This window comes from Cuculus canorus, chromosome 2 (genome assembly GCF_017976375.1).
Source record: "Cuculus canorus isolate bCucCan1 chromosome 2, bCucCan1.pri, whole genome shotgun sequence".
Lineage (NCBI taxonomy): Eukaryota > Metazoa > Chordata > Aves > Cuculiformes > Cuculidae > Cuculus > Cuculus canorus.
In genome coordinates this window covers 133,707,435-133,731,576 of record NC_071402.1, presented here as the reverse complement: position 1 = coordinate 133,731,576, position 24,142 = coordinate 133,707,435, and the positions used below count along the sequence as shown (strand labels likewise).

The 24,142-nt window shown below is 36.2% G+C and overlaps 1 protein-coding gene across 1 annotated transcript; it reads right to left on the bottom strand.

The window, feature by feature from the left end:
• Positions 1-1,046: 1,046 nt before the first annotated feature.
• On the bottom strand, positions 1,047-19,144 carry COL28A1 (collagen type XXVIII alpha 1 chain). Its single transcript, XM_054057898.1, has 10 exons — positions 18,959-19,144; positions 17,623-17,676; positions 17,038-17,079; positions 16,349-16,371; positions 15,247-15,291; positions 12,332-12,376; positions 9,932-9,985; positions 3,107-3,143; positions 2,243-2,311; positions 1,047-1,127 (listed from the first exon to the last, which is right to left on the bottom strand). The coding sequence occupies exons 1-10, from the start codon at positions 19,010-19,012 to the stop codon at positions 1,047-1,049; spliced, it is 504 nt and encodes a 167-aa protein (XP_053913873.1). The 5' UTR covers positions 19,013-19,144.
• Positions 19,145-24,142: the final 4,998 nt, after the last annotated feature.

Here is a 24,142-nt window from a genome sequence, read left to right as displayed (position 1 = left end):
TGCTTTTGTAACAGCTGGCTAGGCCCAGGCAATTAAAATTAAATACAGCAACCCTTAACTGGAGGATTTATATCAGAATAAGCTAATGCTAAAATGGTATGAATTACATAACTAATGTCTAAAGATTGTATCCTCAAAACTAAAATGAACCTCTAGATTAATTTATAATAAATAACATTTACCACTGTGAAATTAATTGCCTATGATTTCATATGATGTCATGTTTTTAATAAAGAAAATCACTAATCTGAATACAGTATTTTTCATACAAAATAGCAGGCTAAACAAATCTGAGAATGCCAATTCTGTTTTAAACAAGTACAGAAATAATAATCTTTTGAATACTTTCTGCTCGTCCACAAAATTCAGCTATCTTTCATTATTTACAGCTAATGAAGAGGTTTTAAGGATGATCTTGATTAAGCAAAAAGTTTCTACATTTTTTAATGAGAAAATCTTTTACAACCACAGAATTACTTTAAAAAATACTATTAGAAAGAATCTAATACCCATTTTATACATTTCAGGAAGAAAAAGCAGTCAATGAGCACTAATTCAACATTACAAAGAGCTTGCTAAAGTTCTGTAATTCAGAAGATAGAGATATAATTAAAAGCATATAATTTGTGTCTTTTTGATGCAATCCAAATTACACACAGGAGTTGGAGAATGTCTCAGCTCTTGGAGTTTCATCTTCATGAAATTTGATTTTAGACATTTTTAAAGAACATTCTCAACTCAAATAGGAGTCCAGCTATTTATATACATCTCCACGTCTTTCTGAAATCTTCTTACTGCAATTCTGCTCACATGGACCAAGCAATTTTTTATTTTCCCAAAACTTATTTGGATGTGGCTTTATTCTCCCACTTGGGCAAGCCACATGCAATTACTGCCACACAACTGGGCTGGCATTGCCAAACACACTTCTGTTATTCCAGACAAGGTACAGGGTGGTTTATTGAATCAACAGCCAACATAGCTGCTGTCAATCATTTATACTCATTAAGACTTATTTTATTATATTTCCACTTGCAATGGAAATATCATTGACTTACAGGTGATCCTGGCTCACCAATTCCAACAAGTCCTGGGGATCCAATTTTACTTTCTCGACCTTTATCATTCTTATGAAAAAGAATATTAGAAAGTTCAGTCCTGAATCAACTTGATGCTTTTGAAAAGCATAACTTTTATGTATAGATAACGGAATGATGTCACCAGAAGAGTATGAAATCAAGTTTGTAACAGCTTCTGCCGTTAAAAAAAAACATAACAAGTTAGAAACATTTAAAAGTACCTCTCAATTAATACTCGGAGCACTAGATGGCATTCCAGCCCTCAGGTGAACAGCAAAGGGGTGTTATTAGTTTGCATAGGAGTAACTGCTTAAAAGTGCAGGACCTGAGAGATGGCAGGGATGAAGGAGTGAGGTCAAGCTAAATTTGGTTGCAGTAGAATCCAGTCCTGAAGCAGAAATTCTCAGGTGTGAGGGATCCTCACCATAGCCTCTATCGAGGCACTCGATTTGAAGCCTGCTTCAGTGGAATAATGGATCACATGGGAACTCCAGGAACTGCATATTTTCCACATCTTCTATTTATAAGGTGTCATAATCTTCACGATTCCTCCAGTTTACTGAGGACTATGCTGAGCTGTAGGCCTCTGACAAAACTCTCATAAACTAAGAAGTCACGTTTCCTACATAGATGCTTTTGCAGTTTTCCAAAAGGCATAGGCAGACATGACTTTCCGAAATCAGCAATACTGGATTCCACCTTCTAGTCTTTTGCAATAAAATAAAATGTAGGGATTAAATGCTGCATGAGAGAGAGAATTTTATAATCTATAAGAATATCTGTTCCCTTGGAAAGAAATAACAAGGCAAATCTGATACTTGACTACCACGGTGACTGAGATGTATTTCTCTGCCTTGAAATATGGTTCAGTCATTAGTACAAGCATCTGCTAGTGCTTGAAAATTATCTCACATCTTTTAACCGCCACTTAAATGGCATTATTTCTGATTTTCATCATATTAATGGGACCATAACAAAAACTTAGAGTTGCTGGAAAGGCAGGTCTGCTACTTCCATTCTATACAAACACAAAAACCTCTCGATATTGTATCAGTTTTACATTTAGATTATAAGAGTTTGAGTATGATAAAACAGCAAGTGAGAACTTTCATTCAAAAAATGACTGCCCGCTGTTAGCACTTTAACAGATGTAATACTGTTACCTTGGGTCCTGCCTGCCCAACTACAGAGAGTCCTGGAGGACCATAGGGACCTAAAGGGCCTTGCTCTCCCTAAAGGAAAATATCAAGAAAGAAACTATTAATACAAATGGATCCTTAACTGAAATTTGCCAGAGTGTCTTTCCACAGCCTCATTTAGGGCTACAGAAATATGTTTTTAGAGTTCAAAAAAAACCCACCACCACTACCAACAATAACAAAACCAAAGACCTATCTTAAAGATAAACGTTTGGATTAGGAGCAGGGTCAACATCCTGGTCATACAAGTTACTAAGATAGATAATAATAATAATCTAAAGCCATTCTTTCATACACATCAGGAAAGATAAAAAAAATATTTTTTTCTTGTCGCATTCTTAGTCTTGACTTCATCCAATAATTTGGAGCTTCCTCAGTTTTTCTCTTCCTAGAAAGATGGGCATTTGTAAATTAAGCAGTGTGTGTGCTTTAAACATTGCACTCAATGTTCTTCCCATAGCAATAACTGCACATCATGACTATTGTCTCTACTGCTGTCTTGGACTGGATCTCCTAATTTACTTGCGTGTTTAATAAGTTTCTAACAAAGCCAATATAGCCAGGTGATTATTAAAAAGGCTTTATATCAAAATGTTTTTATTTTCTGGGGAAGTATTCATATTTGGGTGTTTGAAATTTTGTATACACAGAGAAATTTTTTATACTGATGTTGTAGCTAGAGGTAAATTAGAGTCAGTTTTTTTGACTAAGTTGCTGTATGTAACTTCATGTCTCTGAAAGCTGACTGAATGTTTTTGAGACAGAGTTCTTCTCTAAAGTGATAACACAGGGCATTGGTGTGCAAAAAGACCAATGCTCATATTTAACCTGGGCCATCCTCCAGCTGGCAGAAATGGAGCTGCACCTGCAAAGAGGAGTAAACAGGGCAAGTGATCCTAAACTGACCAATGGAATATTCTATCCCATAGAGTCATACTCAGTATAAATTTGAGAGATCACGAGAGTCTTGCTTTCTTCTGCAATGGCCGACATTCAGTGATGACCTCGTCTATCTGGTTGCTCATGACCTGAGATCCATGTGTTCCTGAATCCAGTTCCTGAGTCCAGCTCCCTCCTAGCCCTGGACCTAGTCTCTTGTGTCTGCTCTGTAGCATTTGTGGTGACATAGAGTCATCGAGGGGTGGGGGGCGTGATCTCATATATTTGTTTATATTTTATTACTTTCTAACTGTTTTCATTATCATCATTATCATATTATTAAAAGTGTAGTTCTAGTTTCCAACCCATAAGTCTTTCTCCTCTCATTTCCCTCTCTCCTCTCCCTGCAGGGTTGGGCTGGGGAAGGGGTTTTGGAGGCTCAACTGCACGGCTTTAGCTGTCAATTTTAGCTGGGTGGGACTAAACTGTGACAACCAAGTTCTGAGTCTTTTCAGTGACATCGTTGCTCTTGAGAAGTCAATGGACTCGAAAAAAGGCAAATATCAAAGACAGATATTTCTCCAGGAATCTATCAGTTTGTAATCTGCCAAAGCATGAAGCTAAAATGCAGGAAGGGGAATATTCAGTGAAAGTAAATAAACAGTTAGCCTTGGAGCTTAATTTCCCATAACTATGCACTGCTATGACTGCAGCTCTGAATCTGGAATAAAGTGCAATTTGATGCCCAGTCTTAGATCCATTCCACTATAGGACAACATGATAATTTGAAGAGCAGCTATGAAACTTAATGCTTATCCAAAATACAAGAGTTTATAACACACTTTCACAATCCAATAAATTAATACAGCATCTATAAAAGACAAGTATTAAAAGGCAGAGAAAAATCAGGGGAACTGGTATAACCCAGAAGAATAGGACACGTACCTCCACATAGCACACACTGACAGGGTACTAGCAACATTGACATTGCTTTAATGTGCATTCTGTGCATGTAGCTATTTCCAAAATACAGAATACAGCAAAAATGAGTATTCCTAGGAAGACCTGATTTTTTGAGTTTCCTAATAACATTTTCCTGAAGCCTCTGGACCAAAGTCACAACTCAGTTGATGTGTACACAGATTATTGTAATTCGCGCACATTTTACTGCTATAAAGCCAATTAGAAATTGACTCTTTTTGTTGATAGTTCCTTTATTTCCTCCTGTGTTTGTTTTGAAACTGATCAAACAACAACAATGACAACAAAACTGTCTCAAATAGCCCATCTTCTAGACTTCCAGTTCCTCCATGGGATTAATCTGTCATTAAACAAACTGTCCTTTAAAAATCAGTTGATCAGACCCCATTTTTATTGTTTCCCACCAGCAGGAAATTTAGGGAAAGCCAAGAATAATACAACCAAAGCTTGGACTTGTTTTCCCTTTAATTCTCTTTACAAACTCTCTGTTTCAAGTACAGTTGTCCTTCATGCCAACAGTTAACTGAATTTCAGGGCTTTTTTGGCTCATGCTGTTCAGAGAATATGTAGCAGAAATATGTAAGGAAATGTTTTATACTGTTTCTTTAGACAATAAACTGTTGTATTTAAGGTGAAGCTTTGCCTTTCAGCCTATAAGCTCCCTTAGCTCACTACCAACTCTTACTTCAATAGCTCTCCGCTTGACCAGCAACATGGACAGAGTTCCATGTAGCTTCAGGGCCTGGAGACAGTCTGGTTGGGAGTGGGCTGCCTCACTTCAAGGAAGAGGTGCCTCCGCAAGAAAGAAATAGGTACAGGCTGCTGTAAGGCCAGGCAGTGTGTTAAATATTAGCTCTTCAAGATCACAGTTCTCATTTCTTTCATGGAGAAGGCAGCATGGGATTTCTGTTGTGCCACGATGTGCTAGCACACTCCAGTGAATGAATGCAAAAGACACGTAAAGTTAAACAGATATTAAAAAAAATTATCAGATTAAAAAAAAAATAATTCAGCAACATGCAGCACCATGATGTGTATCCAGACAGCAAACACCGTTAAGCACATTTGCTCTGTCGAAACTAAACCTCTGAAATGGTGAAGGAACTGGTTCCACTCTGAAAAACAGCTGAAACAATAAACCAACCCCCTTTTGTTGTGTATGGAAATGTGTCTTCCAAAATTTTTTGTCCTATCATCCAGATGGATGCCGTATTTCATATCTATTTCTGATAGCCCCTGACAGAACTTGCCAAGCACAGCAACTCTGAGGGATGCTTCCTACCTTAAATCATTTGCTCCTTCACATGTTCACCTCCATGCTAGAGCTATGCTAATACCTGCACTGCTCTGAATGCAGATGGGAGTCCCAGTGAAGCTAATGTTTTTCCAAAAGCTCTTTTTTAAACCATAATAAAACATGACAGTTTTCTCTCCAATGACTAGTGTCACGTAAGTACCCTCGCAGCAACTGTACTGGCAGATATGAGTATAAGCGGCACAAGTAGCTCTTATGATAAAAAGCATGTAGGGTAGTATGAAAATTTTGTTATGTTGAATGCTTATTCACTGATAGCAAAGGATGCTTGAATATTACCCGAGAAAGAAACTCCATCTTCTACCAGACAACATGCGAAGCTTGGAAAATTAAACTAGTAAATCTATTTTAAAGAATGTGTATTTCAAACTTCATATGGCTTTCACTAAGGCTGGCTTTTATCCTCTACGCTCTTGGAGCTACAGGTGATGTGGAATTTATTAAAACTATAAACTGCTGGCAATAATATCCTTCTCTCTTCAGGCAGAAGGAAAATTCTGCTTTTCAAAGTATGGTTGTTGTAATTCTTTTCTTTGCCTAACACTCTGCTCAAATTCTTTTTTCTCTCCCTATTGAGATTTTTCTTCAGGTGGCAACTAGTATCGGTTAGAGCAATGGGAAGAATTATGCTTGATCTGATCTTAATATTTTTACATATTAACGCTGTATCATTTTAAGCTGAGAACATACTTACTAACATACCCATCTCACCCCCAAATAGCTTGCTTTATTATGGCACCAGTCAGAGCCAATATAAATAATTTCTTTACTTTTAAGATAGGACATGCACACTTTAAGAAACACAACGACTCTGTATTTCAGCCTATATATGATGCTATAATTATTAAGTGATAATGATTAAGCTGACATAAAAAATCTTTCAACTAAAATTATTTTATCTTTACAGTAAACATTGGCAACAACAATGCAAGTAGACATAGATATTCTAAGAGATATTATTTATATTTTGTATTTCTTAGCTAGCTGAGGTACTACAATTCTTTACAGAGAAATTGGACATTTTAGTCTCCTGGCAAAGATGTAGCTTGCCACATGAGTAAGGAAAGAATTTATAAGTCATAAGAGAAAAAGCAGCATCCCTTGGCAGTTCATTCTGGTACACATTTTCAGGGAAATATGCAGTGATGTATTTTTCACAGGACTATCCCAAGAAAATTTTATGGGAACAACAGCTTTGAATATCCATATTCAATTGTGTCTCCTTAAAAGTTTGAATACACATATGTTGATACAACTTTAGACTCTAATTCAGAATTTCACTACGCACATGAAATTTTCCACAGATGTGCTTAACTACAGCAGTGGATTTTAAGAATATGTTGTTTTCAGTATTTCCATGAATACACCAGGGTTTCTAGGAATCTGTACTTTATTCCTAGTAGCTAGTCTAAGAGTTTAAACAAATAAACGCAATGTCACTTCTAAAATGACAACTGTAAGTACTCCCTGTTCATCACGTTTTTAGAAGTGGAACACAGGTCATGACTTGTTCTTCATTATACGTCCCAGTTTTATAACCTGTTACCATACCATACTGCAATGAAGTAATTTAGCTTTGCAAAAATGTAAAAACCTTAGGGCAGAGAAGTTTGCATGATGAAAGGGCATTATATTCACCCTCAGAACTCTGTTTCCAGAAAAATTGTTTCCTTTTAGAGAGGTAACTAAGATGCATGAAGTCCTTTTCTGTTAGAATATTTGCATTTTTTCATGTTTTTTTATTGCTGTTGAAGGGCAAAGCTATCTTCTAATGAGAACATAACTACAATATACACGGTAATAAATAAATCCAACAAAAGTAAATACAGTAGACAGTTAGGATGCTATTTTACAATTAACAAATGCAGTTAAGGGATATGTAGAACCTAAGTATGAAAATGACAGAAAACAGGTTACAGGAAATATTGGAGGAGAGGTAGAATTCTCAGTGGATAGTGTTTCTGGACACTACCACTTGTGATGGAATATAGAACATTTATAGAGCAAGCAAATATTTTGCTTCTACCAACAGAGAATACTGACTTCATGTCCTTTGTCCCCTTTGAAAGGCTATGGCTTCCTTAAAAGTTCTTATAAGTATTTCTAAAAGTTCTTACATGTAATTTCTTGGACAACATTCCTGGACTCCATGCTACCTTCCTTCAGATGAGTCAAATTAAAGTAGTTGAAGTTGCAATGCCACCAACCTGCTCCTGCTGGTGGCTGCCAGAGCCAGCAACACCCAGACACACAGATGACACTGTCCCCACCTGCGGGTGCCTCGCACCACAAAATGAGAGAAAAGGTACAACACTGCCTTACAAAGGTGTGGGATGGACTGAGCTGGTCAGATACATGAGTGAACTGCAAACTGCAGAAATGAGACCCAAATTATCTGTAAGCTGAGCTTGATCTGGAGTTTGTATTTTGAGGAACTGAACCTTCTCTTTCAAGCCTCAACATGGCCCACTAACAATGAATAAAAACCTTCAGTAGCGGTGTTAAGATTTATATCACAACAATACTAATGCCATGCAACTGCCTTTAGCTCTGCTAAACCAGGGTGAAGTCACTAGTCCAGCTGAAAAAGCAGAAAGTATTAGCAAGGAAGTCCACAGGTATAAGGAACTGCACCAAGGATAGACTTATTTATTTTAACCAAGGCAGTTATAAATAACAGCCACTTTTCAGAGCTATTGTATTATGTGTCATGAAAACTAATTTTAAAGGAGCAATTGAATCATCCTTCTGTGAGGACGAAAGATATTGGAAAGACTGCTATGTGTCTGAACCAAAAAAGGCCTTGACCTTTGCTAGCTGAATGGGTGTTTATTAAGCTGTAAACAACCACTGATTACCTATACTGATCATTAAGAAGTATTTGACTCATCTCAAATAAGCTCCAAAATGGCAAAGGTTAGCTTGAGCAGTAGGTATGGACAAGAGATAACCTGTAAAAATACATAAGTTTCTGCTATACTCTTTAAGTATAATTACTTCAGTGGATTAGTCAAACTTGTTCTTACTATGATAAACTTTTGAGCCAGGAAAATCCTTGACTGTAGAGTTTAAACAGCAAGTTGCAGAGTTGGAAGCAGAAAAAAGAAGAAATTTCTTTCTTATTCATAGTGAAAATTTGCAGCTAAAGTATAACAAAAGACCATAAATATTATAATACATCCACGCAGATGAATCCTAGAGGAACCTGCATGTATTTTATGGACGTGAAAGTGTGTGAAGACACTGACAGGAGAACAAACAACATTCAACAAATAGGGTTTAGTGGATAATAAAAGTTTCTGGTACTGTCATCTTGGACTCATCAGAGTGGAATGACAGATGAAAAATGACTGTGATTTGCTGTGCTGAATGAGAGCACATTGAGAGAGGCATGACTTTTCCACGACAAGTATAAATAGCTTCTTTCAGCTCCATCATCCTCTTTATATCCTCACTTAGGAATTATTCTGTAGCAGCTTTCCTAATCAAGTATTTTGTTGAGAAGAAGCAAGTATAAAAAAGCATTTGTCAGGATGAGAAAAATCATGATGGATGCCAGTATTCCAAAACTTTTACCATAAATATTTCCCATATCTAAATTTATTTCTGCGAATCCTCAGATGAAACTGTTGCCTAAGAAACAAAACGTAAGTGTATAAAGATTGCATCTTTGCGAAATTGCTTTGTGTGAATTTAGCTGCCTTGTGTAACTTAGATATAGCACTGTATTAATCAGGCTATCAATAATTCTATGGTGGAAAGTCTTTGCCATTAGACTTCATATTTTAAAAATGATGCATGAAAAGTCTTTGTGCACCAAACAATGATGTTAATAGATGTCTCGTGAGCAAGACAACTGTATTCACATAAGGCAGTTTCCTAAAGGTTTGCAAACCAGAAGACTGCCTAAATTAATCAGGTAATTTATTCAATTGATTCAGTTTGACAAGCTGCAGTCGTTAACTCTAAATGATCTATTTTAAATATAACCAAGGCACTAATTGTCATCAAATCCTACACCTCTACCACTTTCAAAGTTGTCTTGAGTTTTTACAGTACACAAACAATTAAAAATTACTTTTAAAACTCAATTTAAAGATTTTGTAAGCATAGTCGAGGATTACTTGAAATCTTTAAACACAAGATGTTCTAGTCAAAAATATTCTAGAAAAAATTTCCAAAGTGATGGCAGAAGCCAAGACACATAGGCTGGAATTTAAACCACCTGAATAAGTGCTGTGGCTCTAAGCAGGTCCTTGGTAGCACTCTATTATGGCTCTAAAAAGTGCCCTCAGAGACTTAGATGGACAACCGTCTGTATGTGCCAACAATATCCTTCATAACATTATTGTTGTGCAAAGGACACTACTAACAAAAAAATACTGAGAAAAAAGGATAGCGAAGTATAAAGATTCTACACAGAGTATCTGCATCCTATCTCCCTATATAACATCTACAAATACACAACTACGTCTTACCTTGCTTCCTTGAATGCCTTTTGGGCCAGGTTCACCTGGAGGTCTGCTGATACCCTACACAAAATTTGAAGTATAAAATGAGCTTCCTTTGACGATGCACGTAAAGTTTCTTTTGAATTCAGCCTCAACAAGGTACAGTAAAACACAGCGCAATGCTGTTTTAAAAGACAAGAGTTTTCTGCATCATACCCCATGAAGTGCCAAACACATTAAATATCATTAATATGCAATAACCAATGTGCGCAGAAAGGATATCTTACTACTCCAGGCAAATTGCATCTATTTTATCTGAAGCTTCCTGTTCCTTTCTTCTCTTGCTCCTTGACTTTGACGTATTTTCATATTCTCTCTTCTCCCCAAGCAAATAAACTAAGCTGTCATGTCTGTTTTGCTAGATTTGCAAGAAATCGCTTCCCCTACATCCCTCCCTCTGCTGATGAACTGCTGACATTAATTTTAATTCCTTGACATTACTATAACGTTTGTGTTCCCTCACACAACGAAATCATTTATGGCTTTTTGGAAGAGACAAAGCAGGTAAGGTACTCTGTGTGGAGCAATAACATTTGAGGAGGTCCTTTCACCAATATGGTGGCCAGTACAACAGCTAGAAAAAAGTAAGTCAGATAATTATGGAAAGCAAGATTTCCATAAATCAAAGCTTTAAATCTTACTGAAACCCTCAAGGAGTTATCTGTGAGTCAGTGAACAGCCCACTGGCATCTGCTAGGCTGCCAGGTTGGGTCAGATTGGCCAATGTTGTTGCAACTACCACTAACAGAGCTGATAATCAAAATGAAGAGGAAGCATCGTGAAGTTTTTAAGTGACTGGAGGAAAAAAAGGCCATGAGCTATCAAAAGAATAATACCATATTATTTATTTAACACATTAGTTATTTAATTCAATACTGGAAACACATGACTACCAAAAAGAAACAAAAATAATCCCTTTCAGCTAACAACATTAACAACTACAGTAAATCCTACAAAATATTAAATTTTGACTCACAAACAGATTTGAAAACTTTGGAATATCAGTCATTTGATACTACCCATGGATTTCCAGTCAGAAAAAAAAAATTCTATTCTCTCCTTTTCTTTTGCAGCTTATGCAAAAATGCAATCACACACCTAAGTAACACTTACACGGACCACAAATCAAATATTAGGGAGAAAGCAGTTAATGAAATATAAACAGTTAGCATTATGCTCAAATCATAACTTTACATCTAGGGAATAACTGTTTCATAAGAGTACAGTGATGTCCCAAGCACTGTAATGCATACAAATGCACAGTTATAGGGACTTACTCCTTGGTTTATGCATTTTAATTGAATACTATTTACTAAAAGGAATCTTGTTTTGTTTGCTTCAAAAGAAGCAAACTCTACTTTATTCTCTTACTATCTCAGTATCATATAAAGAACTAAAATATTTCTTTAAAATCTCTCAGTACTTGAAAAGTATTTCCAAAAGAGACCTTGAAAAATAGCTATTCTTGCCAATGAAAAAATTACGATCATGATGCGAGATGGACAAATGTGCTAGAAGTAAAATGGCAATGTGCTTGAGGCAGAGTGTGCTAATAGAAGTACATAATATAATCCGTTAATATAAATACATAAGTTAAATCATTCTCAAGATCAATGCATGATGTCTTCCTTTTAGCTATTAAGCAGATTGTAGTTCCCATGGCAATTACTTAGTTCTCATAGCTCAGAATTACAGTATACTCTCGTAACCATTGATTAGTTTTCTTGTATAGTGTACATCTGTCTGTTTCTGATGTCCAGGATTTTTTTTTTGCAATGAGCCTTTCAAACCTAAGCTGAATGTAGACCATTGTTCTATATGATGATATGTAACATTAAGCTCAAAACTGCGATGATGTAGGAGTAATTGCGGTGATGCTGTATATGAAAATTAAAAAAAAAAAAAGAATTTATTTTGCTTTAAAATAACCAAGTTATGTCATTGTATGAGAATTTAGAGATGGCTTGACTTGCAACAGCAGCTGGTATTTTACCGAGAGAGGAGAACTGAACATATATTGCATGGTAAGTAGGGAAATCCTAGTGATCTGATTTGTCTCATCGATGCCTGTCAAAATTGGCCAAAAATCTCTTAGACTCCAACTGTTACCAGTCTTTAATAAACAAGAGTAAACAAGTTCCATTTTTTAGGGCACAAATCCCAATTGTGTTACACACTTCTGGGGAGCAGCAGCCAAGTATTTTTCTTTGAAAATTATTTACAAAAGACAAAGATTTGCCAGACTGCTGTCTTGGTACCTCATGCACCAAATGTGCTGCTCTCCACAGAGCTGACAGGTTGTATGTAGAAGAAACTTACAGAATATAACATGTTTCCTTTTTATTTGGTAGCTTTTATTTCCTTTACCTGAGGTCCCCGAGGTCCCCCAGGGCCAAAAGAGCCTTCCAAACCCTGAGGAAAAATAAGACTCAATTATCAGATTAATAGAAAATTGCAATTCTCTGCTTTAAAGTACTGAGAACAGCAGTGTACAGGTAATGACTTACATCTCTGTTCAAGATTCATGGGATTTTATTCTCTTTCCAGAGTACTGCTGCTCTCATAGTGTATTCAGTGATGGCCTATTACATTCCATCCTCAATATCTGGTTAAAATACTTTTCATATACAACAAACATTGTGGATGGCTACTTAACATCTTAGCTATTCGATTAACAAGTTATTTGCTATATGTCTTTAAATTCAATTTCTCAAAGAAATTTAAACGCAATTCTCAAAAAAATGCTGCAGTACTTATACCAGAATGACTTCAAGTAATTTTGACTAACTCAAACTGCTGATCATTAGCATGGCAGAATCACACTGAGAGTCCACAAAAAAAAAAAAATTTATAAAAATGCATTTTTAAAAAAAATATAAAATGCCATATTAGTATATATTTTATTCCATTAGCTGTCATTCCTCCCTTTCACGAGCTCTTACCGGCTACTGCCACTATACATGGTTCACAAATCTTCTTGCTGCATTGTTTCGAATTCAATCACCAGACTGCATATTCTACAGGATTTCACTTCCAGTTGACTCAATACTCAGCTCTAATTTATTTCTAAAGCATAAAGAGCTTTCAGCAAATAGTTTAATGGTCTTTTCTTCCTCTTTTTTTTTTAGTTAGCAATCTCTCCACACACAGGGGCAGACTGCTGCATTTTTCAAGGCATGTGTCACATTTTGAAATTCTAATAGCCTTGACAAATATAAAGTCACACCTCATTGACTGTTTCACCCTGTAGATTCAGATGGAGAATTTTTTAGCAACTCTCTACTCCCAGGCATTTGCTCGCAGGCCACGCATCATCCACCACAGTGCAGATAAGCTCACTCATTCCAGCCCATTTACAAAACTACACAAGCAATGGGTAGCACAAACAACCGTATAGAATCACAGCATCATTAAGGTTGGAAAAGAACTCTAAGATCTAGTCCAACCACCAGCCCAACATCACCATGCCTGCTAAACCATGTCCTGAAGTGCCTCGTCTAAACACTTTTTTTAACACCTGGTGACACCACCACTTCCCTTGGCAGCCTGTTCTGATGCTTTACTCTTACAGTAAGAATTTTTTCCTAACATCCAATCTAAACCTCCCCTGTTGCAACTTGAGGCCACTTCCTCTCTATTCCTGTCACCTGCTACATGGGAGAAGAGTATGTTGATGTGATGATAGCTGCTTTTGGTAGAATATACATAAATGACTGGAGTCAGTTTTGATTACAAAGCCAAACACAAACTGTCTGAATTTCAAGCCTGAATAGCTTCTGAAAAAGATTCACAGCAGCAACACCACTGCTGGACTCAGTCTGATTAGTGAGATTGTAAAGCAGGAGGGGAAAAATGGCAACGTTTTCAAATCAGACAACACTACCATCAATAAAACTTTAATATCCATCTTCTCAGAATACTGAATTTACTTTTCATACATTCGTCCATGTATGTTCTGTTTCTGATGATTTCATCCAGCATAGACTACTTTAATTAAAAACAATAAAATCATTTTGTTCTACCTTCTGCACTTGTACGTGTGAAACTGGGAATTCTGGAAGTGGCTGTAATTTTCATTTCTTCATGAAGCTCACAAAGCTCTTAAAGTCCATAATCCATTATAATCTTTGATGCTCTGCAGATGTCAAACTTTTTTATCACTGTCTACAGAAATGAAATGAGCAAGTTCCCGGCAGCCCTGGCATATGTTTTCTACATCCAGACTTCTTGGCTGCTTTGATTGTGTTCTTTGCCAGCTTCTGAACGGCTTTCTTTTATCTTAGTAGACATTTCACATAACCTTGTGCTTTTTCTCGCATATTGCCTGGACAAAGAAGTTATGATCTTTCTTTATTGCTCCGAGACATGCAAGTCTTTCTGCTTTTTAACTGATATTTCAGCTTTTTCTGACCCACTTGTTGCCATTTTGATTCCCAGCATCTCACGAGATATACTCAGCCTCTAGATTACTATTACACTACACTGACTTTTTTGTTTGTTTTGCGACAAATACTGCTGCTTTGAATATTTCCTAATTCCTAGCTGAAATTCATCATTACTTAACAGGTGTCAGGAATCACAAACTTCTCAAATTGGTCTTCAATGGAGGTAAACATAATATGGATGTTAAAACTGAAGAAATGTAATTTAGTAGAATAATCAATTGCAATCTAGTTGGCAGTACTTAACAACTATATATTATTGGTTTGTACCACTCGTACAAACTCCCTTACAGGAAACCAATATACATGACTATTTCACTCAGGAGTACATCATCCTTCCATCTTTCAGAGTGCAAAAAAACAGGTAAGAATCTATATTAAGTTGTATCACTTCTGCACTTCAGGCTAAGAGAAAAGGAGGACTAGATAGAAGTGTGAATGCATATGAGCACAGATGGGTTGGTAGAAATGAAAGTTGTTGAAGTTGTGGAACAACCTGCTTCTACTGTAATATAACTTTATATACTTGGATTAAAATCAACATTTTAAAGAAAAAAAATTGGTGAACTCTGTAATGTGTTCATAGTCCTTTGTAAGCAGGGATTGGCATTGGTCAGGACTTATTTTAGGTAAGTGACTACAAATCTGCAAAATGGAAAAAATAATATGGTGAGCTGTGGGTTTTGCTTCTGTGAATTGTATTTCTACTATGAACATAATCTCTGCTACAAGGGAATTATAAGCTGTTCCAAACTAAAAATAATCTTTACAAGTTATGTTTATGAATGTTATGCGATTTTCATATCAATGTGAAACAGTGCCAATAAAAATTATACTTACTCTTTCTCCTTTTGTTCCTGGGGATCCACATTCTCCTCCTTAACCCTTTGTAAGAAATCAAAAGGTTAATGGCTAAACAAGGTATTTTGATTACACGAAATGCATGAAAGACTCTGCAAGCAGTTCAGTAGTGCAAGATATTCATTAGACTGTGAGGATATCTTTTCTCTCTGAGAATGCCTACAAAATTTCCCATCTACATTGTAAAAGGATAATACATTCAATACCTAATAAGTTTTGCTGTATTTTTCCACCTTGCTGTACTGCATCCAGAAATCCTCTCTATATTCTGATTTCATTACTGTGATATCTGAGATCTTCCTGAATAGCAGTTGTGAGATTGTACAAATGGAATGATGAAAGAGAATTACTAATATGTTCCACCGATCATTTAACATATCAATAGACATAAGAAAAGTAGAAATATGAGTTTACTTTTCCCTTTTCCATGAAATCTGCCCATAAAATTGACTAAATAATTGATTCAGAGAGGCATTGTTTTTATTAACAGTCCTTGCAGGGAGGTAAGTGTCCAAATCAAGCTAAGTCAAAATGGGACTATCTCTGTTTCTGTTTCGGCTATGATCATCCAGTTTGCAACATAAATTTCAGCTCTAGAATCCTGGAAGTCATTGAAGTGTATAATTTCTTTAGCTTCTTCAAGAGCCTATCTTGAGATTGTTTTTGATCGAGCATTAGCCCTTGCAAGTTATAGTTAGCTTAGAAGTAAAATGCCTTGCGGTACGTTTTTTTAAAAGCTAATGACTGCCACATCTATTTGTGTTTGTAGTAAATAATTTCACATTCTTCCTTTTTAAACCCTTATTCAATCTTCAACTTTCTTTTTCCTTCCAGGAGCTTTATTTCGGCTCTTTGGTATTTTTCTTTTTATATTAAGATTACATTTTCCAATTATTTGTTTCTAACATTCTGACAAGCCACTCTGCAGGCCTTTACACAAATGATGAATATACATCCATGGATTGCATTAGGAGCTGTCATGACAAAAAGACAAGACAGGGTCTTCTTTCCATTCCTTCACATACACTGTCAGCAAGTGACAATCTATTTTGAGACTACTTCAATTCTATAAAAATCTTACCTTGTCTCCCTTGTAGCCAGGAGCTTCCCATTAAAAAAGAAAATTAAAAGAAAAAAAGGGAGAAAATCATAACAGAGAATGCAAAGGTGTAACAAACTTCTAATTTAAATAGAAAAGAGCCCAAAACACAGTAAAGAATTATGTTTCAAAAGTTTAACCATTTGTAATAATAACATATCTCCTGGGAATCATTTAACATACAATTCTCTGCCAATCTGCCAGTCTCTCAGCAGATACTCACTAGCATTTAAATGGGAATTTTAAACTGAACTGATCTTACGCATAGAGTAGTTTTAATCTTTCTACTGTAAATCAACAAGAATTCAAATGGAGAAATATCAGATGTCAGAAACAACTGGAGGACTATCTAGATGCTTTTAGTGATGACATTTCCCATTCTGTCTTTGGGATAAGTCTAATACAAGTCCATACATAAATCACAGAGCATCAAAAGTTCCTTTTGTTACCAGCATTCCATCTCCATACTTAAGCACATGGTTATACTGTTTCTCTCAGTATAGATGCTTCTCTAAACCAGAACTTAGTTTAGGTGCTGAAGTAAATGAATAAAGTAGATGTGTGAAAAATGGAAAACACATTTTCAGTTCAGTGGAACTAAACTGTGAATCAGGATCTGGCAGATAATCTGAAAAGGCCAAATATGAATTAGCACTGCAGTAGTCACGTACCTCTTCACCTTTTTCTCCCTGATCTCCTTTTTGAGCATTGCCCTATTGGAAGCAAAGGAATACAACTGAAATATGTATTACTCTTTTATTTATCGCTATTACACTAAAATCACTATTACTAAATTAATTCTTAATTACTATTACTATCACTATTACACTAGAACACTGTTTAAAGAGCAGAGGTTGTTTTTCCGATTTACGAACATCCACACTTCTTCCTTCCACAACCAAGAACACACAAATTCTGAACATTAACATAGAAAACTCAACTACAGTGATTAGATGACTGAAATCTTAGTCATCAGAGCTAACCCCACTGCTGAAGTGATTTGTGTACTGTTAGAAAGCCCCGTGGAGCTTAGAGGGCCTTCAGCTAGATTTCAAGACCTCTACTGTCAGAGAAAAACCAGAATGACACGCAGTGCTAACTTGGGAGCAGTTTAGTTTTAAATATTTCTCTCACACTCCTAAAGCAAAACCAAATATTTTAAAAAAATAATTTAAAAATACTTTTCCTTTGCTACACTCCTATGGTTTGAATAAAACTAGATAGAAACTTGTTTTATTTCTGTAAATTCATTTTACCTTGTTTCCTTTTGGTCCTGGCTCACCTCTTTCCCCTCTAGTACCAGCACTGCCCTGAAATAAAGCAGGAAGATGTTACTACCATCATGAGGGTAATTTCTCCAGTTTCTCTAAGACTCTATCTTGAGGGCAGGCCAAAATCATTCTGGAATAAGCTTAACCCACACTGATTCATGTAAGACACATGTGACACTACCTTCATTTATGTAAAAAAACCCTGGTATTATAAAGTATCTGTGATTTTTCTTTCCACAAGTAAACATATTATTTAAATAAATAAATAAATAGATTAAATAAATAGATTAAATAAATAGATTAAATCTCTAAATACATTTCCTACAAAGGATTTGAAAATCTAACAGTTCCTACTCCACATTTTTCAGAGCTACCTGCCACTATCTGATATTCTTCACTTAAAAAAAAATAACAGAACAGCTCAGTGTCAATATTAAGTAGCCCCAAAATAAAAAAATAATATATCATGATTCCTGTTTCGAGGATTATGAAGGTGGCGATTAGCAAGCTTGGTGTATATGTGTATATATAAAAAATACATACATAATAGGTTACATCTAATAATTTTGGATAAAATAATTTAAAATTCTTGGATCTTAAATTTTAAATTGGAAACAGGGGTTTAGTTCCAGATGCACATCCAGAGACAAGGGATTTGATGACAGGCCCAGCTATCATAACTGGCTATACATATGGTTGACCAGTTGTTTAGTGCCTAGGGAGAAAGGCAAAACCCTTCTGTTTGTACCTTGGTTGTCTCTGAGGGAGGTCTTGAAGATACAAAAGGGATCAAATAGGTCACACACTGTCTGAAATCCCACTTCTCTCTTCTTTAGCAGAGCACAGAAACAGTTATGTGCAGGTGTCACAACAGAAAATTGTGCTGGAGGCAGAGTTTTAGACCTTTCTTCACATGTGCCATCACCCTGTTTTTCAAACCTTTATCCCTTACACAAATAGAAGGTGCTGGTGGAAGTAAACCTTTTTCTAATGGATCTTTCAATCCCCGTTGCAGGACTCAGGAGAATCTTTTTCATTTGGGCTTCAAAATCAGGTAGCTATTTATCCACAGTGCTTTATTACTCAATAATATAAAGGTATTTCCAAGACAGTATGTCTTGGATATGGATAATCTTTCTTCTGAGGTCTTATAAGAGTGGCCTTTCACAGTGATATGCTATGATACATCACTACTTTTTGCAGCACATGTACAGATAATGTCTTGCCTTTTATGGACATAGTAAACAATTAAAATGCTGTGCAACACTGATCTCAAACAAAATTAAAATTCTGGAGGTTATTCAAATGAATCCATACTTACAGAACCACCTTTGTCTCCTTTTATTCTCTTTTCACACCCACAATCCTTCCACATACACTAGAAGGTTAATAGAAACTTTAAGGAGATTGATCAAATGTATTATTTCAACCTTTTAAAGCAAAAAACTCTGGTTTTGCCTGGCTACAGGCTAGAGAACATAAAAGTGGAATAACAGGAAATAAATGATCTTCTAATATATATATTTTACATAATCAACATTACACTTCTGTATAGCCCAATCAAAATAATTTGCTTGATTTATTTATAATGAAATCAAATAATATCTTTTACTAATGCAACTACAACTGTTTAAGGTTGCATATATATAGTATGCAGTACTGTGAAATCTTATATAATTTTTGGACAATTTTGTCATTGCTATTGTTTGCTAATGGGACAACTAATGAACTTGCCTGTGTTGTACTAGTCCTATTCCACTCTGGTAGCAAGAGTTATTTATGTTCTACTGTTGATACTACCCACTAATGAGCAGAAGTTGCAGATTTCTCAGGAGAAGGGACTGAAGAAATAGATGAAAGTTAATATAAAAGCAACCCCACTCAAAAACTGTACTCAGAGGAGGAAGGTCAATTAATCTTGGAGTATTGTTGCTTAGTAGAAGAAGCAGACATCAAGAGACCTATTATGAATAAGAGTAATCAAAACACACAAAACTCAAAAAACCTAACTGCTTCTGAAGCAAGGCTTCCTGAAACGAAAAGAAAAATACTAGTCATATAGACATAATATTTACCAGAGTCCTAATTTAACAATTTTCCTTCTCTAGTTTACAGAATTTCCAGGGTGGATGGTAAAGAATGTGAATACCTTCAGTGTTCATCCCTCCCTCACAGTGCTAAGAATCAGTTTGTGGAACTACTCGTAGTAAAAGGGTTCTTCAGCAGGAACAGGAGGCTGCTTCTTGTGACCCATAATGATCAGAAAAACAAATGAGATGTAATGGGACAGCTAAACAGACAATATTAAGGAACACTGATAACAAGGGGAATATAAAGAAAGCCCTTTCTATGGAAGGTCTTACTAATATGATATTTAGGGGAAGTTCTCAGTGGTTTTATCAGTCCTATGCATGAGAACAAGCCACCTTCTACAGTATTATCATATGCTCAGAGACACACTCTGTGCTGGAAAATACCCTGTCTCTCCATCAACTGGATCAGTGCAGCTGAGCTATTACTGTCCAGGCATGAAATTCCTTGGAGACTGGCTAGGAGGAGGAAATCCCATGTGTCTGTGTGTCTTGAGTCCTCATGTAGCAGAGACAGGCACCACAAAAACATTCTTGAAGACAGCATCATTCTGCAAGATCTCAGAGAAGAACTGTTCCTTGTAAAGCTTCACATAGACTTGCAACAACATTAATTATTCCAGAAATGCCTTTCACTTACTGTTCTGCGAGATCTCTAGCCAGGTACTTAGTTGCTCAACATAATCATTGATTTTCACACGTATCAACTAGCAAGTTTCCATTTCTGATTTTAAATTTTCCAAATTAGTTTTTTACCATCTTTAAGAGGCCACAAAATATTACATACATTCTCTGTAGACTACTCTCTAATTAAAGCTATTGCATTTTCTAACAATTATTTTCCTCCGAATTGTCTTAATTTATTATTTACAAAGTTTTAATTTACTTAAAAATATTTTCTAGAACTGTTAAAACATTTCCTGGGCTGCCCCAATGCTTTGTATATTGTTGCTCACAGGAGAGGAAGGTGAAGTGCAGCTGACTCTTGCAGCAAGGCTTGTGTTTACTCTAAACTAATAAACCGATTAAGCAGTATTCTTTATCTTTTCTTATGTGTGCCTTAAGCTGTGCTAGAAGGGCTCTAAATTAATATCTACAGTGGCAGATTTACAGTGCTTTGGAAATCTGATCCCATTCAATTAAAAAAATCCTATTGGCTTCAGCAGAGTTTCTGGAAGTTAATTCTTAAGCCCATAATTACTGACCTTCTCTATCAACACTGGAACCCAGCTCTTGCAGTTGTTCCAGAAGATACTTACAACTTTCCTGAACTTCCAAATTTGAGGCCAGCTCCAGCCCTGAATCAGCTGCAAACCTCTGCACTGCCCTCAGGACTTACCTAAAAAAGTTAAATGAACTCTGCCATGGACAGATGGGTGACAAAATTAACATCAGTATTACTTACCAGTTGCAATGCTACATCAGCTACCAAGTTTTGATCATCCAAGCATAAAACATGTTTAGAGGATGAATCACCAGATATCACAATTTTTACATCACGCGCAATCACAATTATCACACAATTTTTCTTCTTGGACTTTTTTCTTAGAAAGGCCAAAGGTAAAAATATGTATGCCAATACTCCTGGCCGCTGTGGCTATACTCTGCATATTAGGGCTCTTTGGATGATCATCATCAAAAAAGCCACTTTCACACTTCTCTTACGACCTTCAGCTTTAAGCAGCTGAGTAGCGGTGGAAACTGCATAATAAGCATAGGTGCCGTGGCCAATAAGGCCCATAGATTTGATTTTCTCTTTAAAGTTCTGCACGTTTTTCCAGGCTGTAAAGGGATGATAAATGCTGACTGTGCTGCTGAACTGCATACTTGCTAGTTTGACATTATACTTCTGAGACTTGATTGGCTTCATCTGGAAAATGCTGTCTGTTAAGTCTTGAACAAAATTCTTCTGTATATCAAACAACCGATTTTTGGCACTTTCCAAACTGTCCAAGATAAATACTATATCAATGAGACACATATCATCAGTAGTGGAACAAGAAAGTTAAATCTATTAATGATGGGCACACCCGCACAACAGATTTGAGATAATTTTCTGCAACAATCCCAATCCTCAAACCATTTTCCCAAGGAGACCTCTATTTTCCTAGTAAAAATTTTAAGGATAAATTTCACTGTCATAGCCAAGAATTCTACTGAATACTGGTAATTAAATCTAAGTTCCTTCAATTCATAGCAGTATTGATTAAATACAGTCCACAGATAAAAAAGTGTCTTGATGGGATTGTTCAGGCATTTTAGTTGACTTTGTACACAAAATTTTCCACCCACAATTTCAAACTAAAAATCACACTCCTTATCATTTCACTTTAAAGAGTGTCAATGAAAACCTTAGATCAAATTGAGGTCCATGACCAAGTAAACGTCACCACAGTTATTTCCAGGCCTGATAACCAAAATAAATCACTTTCTGTAAATGCATGCATAATTGTCAATTACTACCTAATTATCCCAAAATATGCAGAGACATTCAAAATGATCAACGAGAAATTTAGGAAAAAATATTTTACCTTCATCTTTTTGCACGAGAGAATAATTTTGTCTTTTCTTTCTGTTCTGCCCATATACTATCTGGTTTGTTGTCACATCCAGAAGTAAAAAGCCAAAGAAAAAATTAGTACATTATCATTTGTAGGCTATAACTGATTCCTGATCTGAAGGTCTGTGAGTCTGCCAGGACCATGAGCATGTCTCAAGGGTATTAATTGCATTAGCAATTACAGTAATCAAAGACAACTTAAAAAAAATATAATGCTGAGCTGTTTTTCTCAGAAATTCTTTCTACTCTTTACACCCTCTGAAGAGTCAGACACAGACAGGATATCTAAAAGGGGGCTGTTATTTAAGTAGCTCTCACCATGCTGCTTGGAAATTATATTTACTCTGTCTGATGGAAGGCTGCAGAGTTAAGTTGTAGTGTTAGTGTTAAGTAAAAAATCAGGGTGATAGAAAGCACGTGTGCAAATTGTAAGTCTCAAGGCACCGTGGCATCCTTGAGAGAGTTTTGTGCAGATGTCCCGCAAATAGTCAGTGCCCAGCTTCCAGACAGGCATTTACTTGTGGGGCAAGAAGTTCCTCGGCACCTTGCTGGCGTGACAGACTGGGGAGCTCCTTCACGTGATGGGAGGATTTAGGCTTCATCACTGGGAAGTAATGTTGTCTCCTCATTGATTTTTTGTGTTTACAAACCCAAAGACTGTGTTTGTTTTTTCTGTTCCAGCACCTGATGGAAATTTCATAGTGAAAAGAATCTCTCTTATTACCTAGAAGCACAGCAAATAGTGGGCAAAGCTTAGGAATAGTTGTGTTACCAGAAAAATATGAACATTGAGGCTTTGCATTCTCTGTAAGTAATTTCAGCATTTTTAGTTTTGTAGGAAAAGCATATCTGAAAGATGAAAAGGAAGAAGAGAATATAGAAGTTGTAAACTCTGATTTTGATATTGCAGATTTAATCAGGTTATTTAATAGAAACAGAGTAAATACCATGCTTATCAATTGCCATTGACAGGTCTTCCTGTAAGCCATTCAACTTCCAAAAAGTGCTAAAACACATATTTATTCTGCTTTAAAAATATCTCTTTCACAGCATGCCCCTTAGAAAGCTATTAGAGCACAACGTGGTAGAGTGCAAGTACTTGCTCTCAGAGAATTCCCAGTCTCCTGATCAAGAAATGTCATTAACAGGGCTGAAGATTTGCTATGATCCATAATTTATTATGCATAAAATGCAGAAACAGAAAAAAAACCCCTGTTAACTAGAAATCAAAACATTAACTTTAATGTTGTTTCATATGATTAATTAAAAAGTCAAACCAGAAAATATTAAACCCATTTAGTGATTCCCAAAGCCTAAGGCAACAAGAGTCGCTTCTATAAATGAACAAGTGGCAAGGACCAGCCTTCTGTGATAATAAATCCTCTGAACGACACCTGCAGTGGTCTGTCTACTACACTAACAGAAAATCAAATCTGTTAAAATTAATGGGGGATATTTTCCCTATAGAAGATTAACCAAAGTGGGGAAAAAGCTTTTCCCCTCCTGCAGAATCCTGAGAGCCTCTTTCCTAATCTAAGTGAATTTTATGCAATCAGCCTATGAGTTTTTTTGCTGCTCTCTACCCGATTCGAAACAGAGATACTAATTTGTGCAGCTTTAATAAGAAACAGGAGCCATCTGGTGAATGCAGCACCTGGCGGCATCTCACACCGCTTCCCCTAACATGCACACACATGCCATGAGTCCAGGTGAACTCACGAACTTGGCAGCAAGAGCCCAGCGCTGCAAACCAGACACAACATTTTCTACCTCTTACCGGAACAGAGGGAATAGACATAGATGGCTGGTAGGAGTGCTGGGAGCAGTGAGGATAGGGAAGGGGATTGAAGACCAG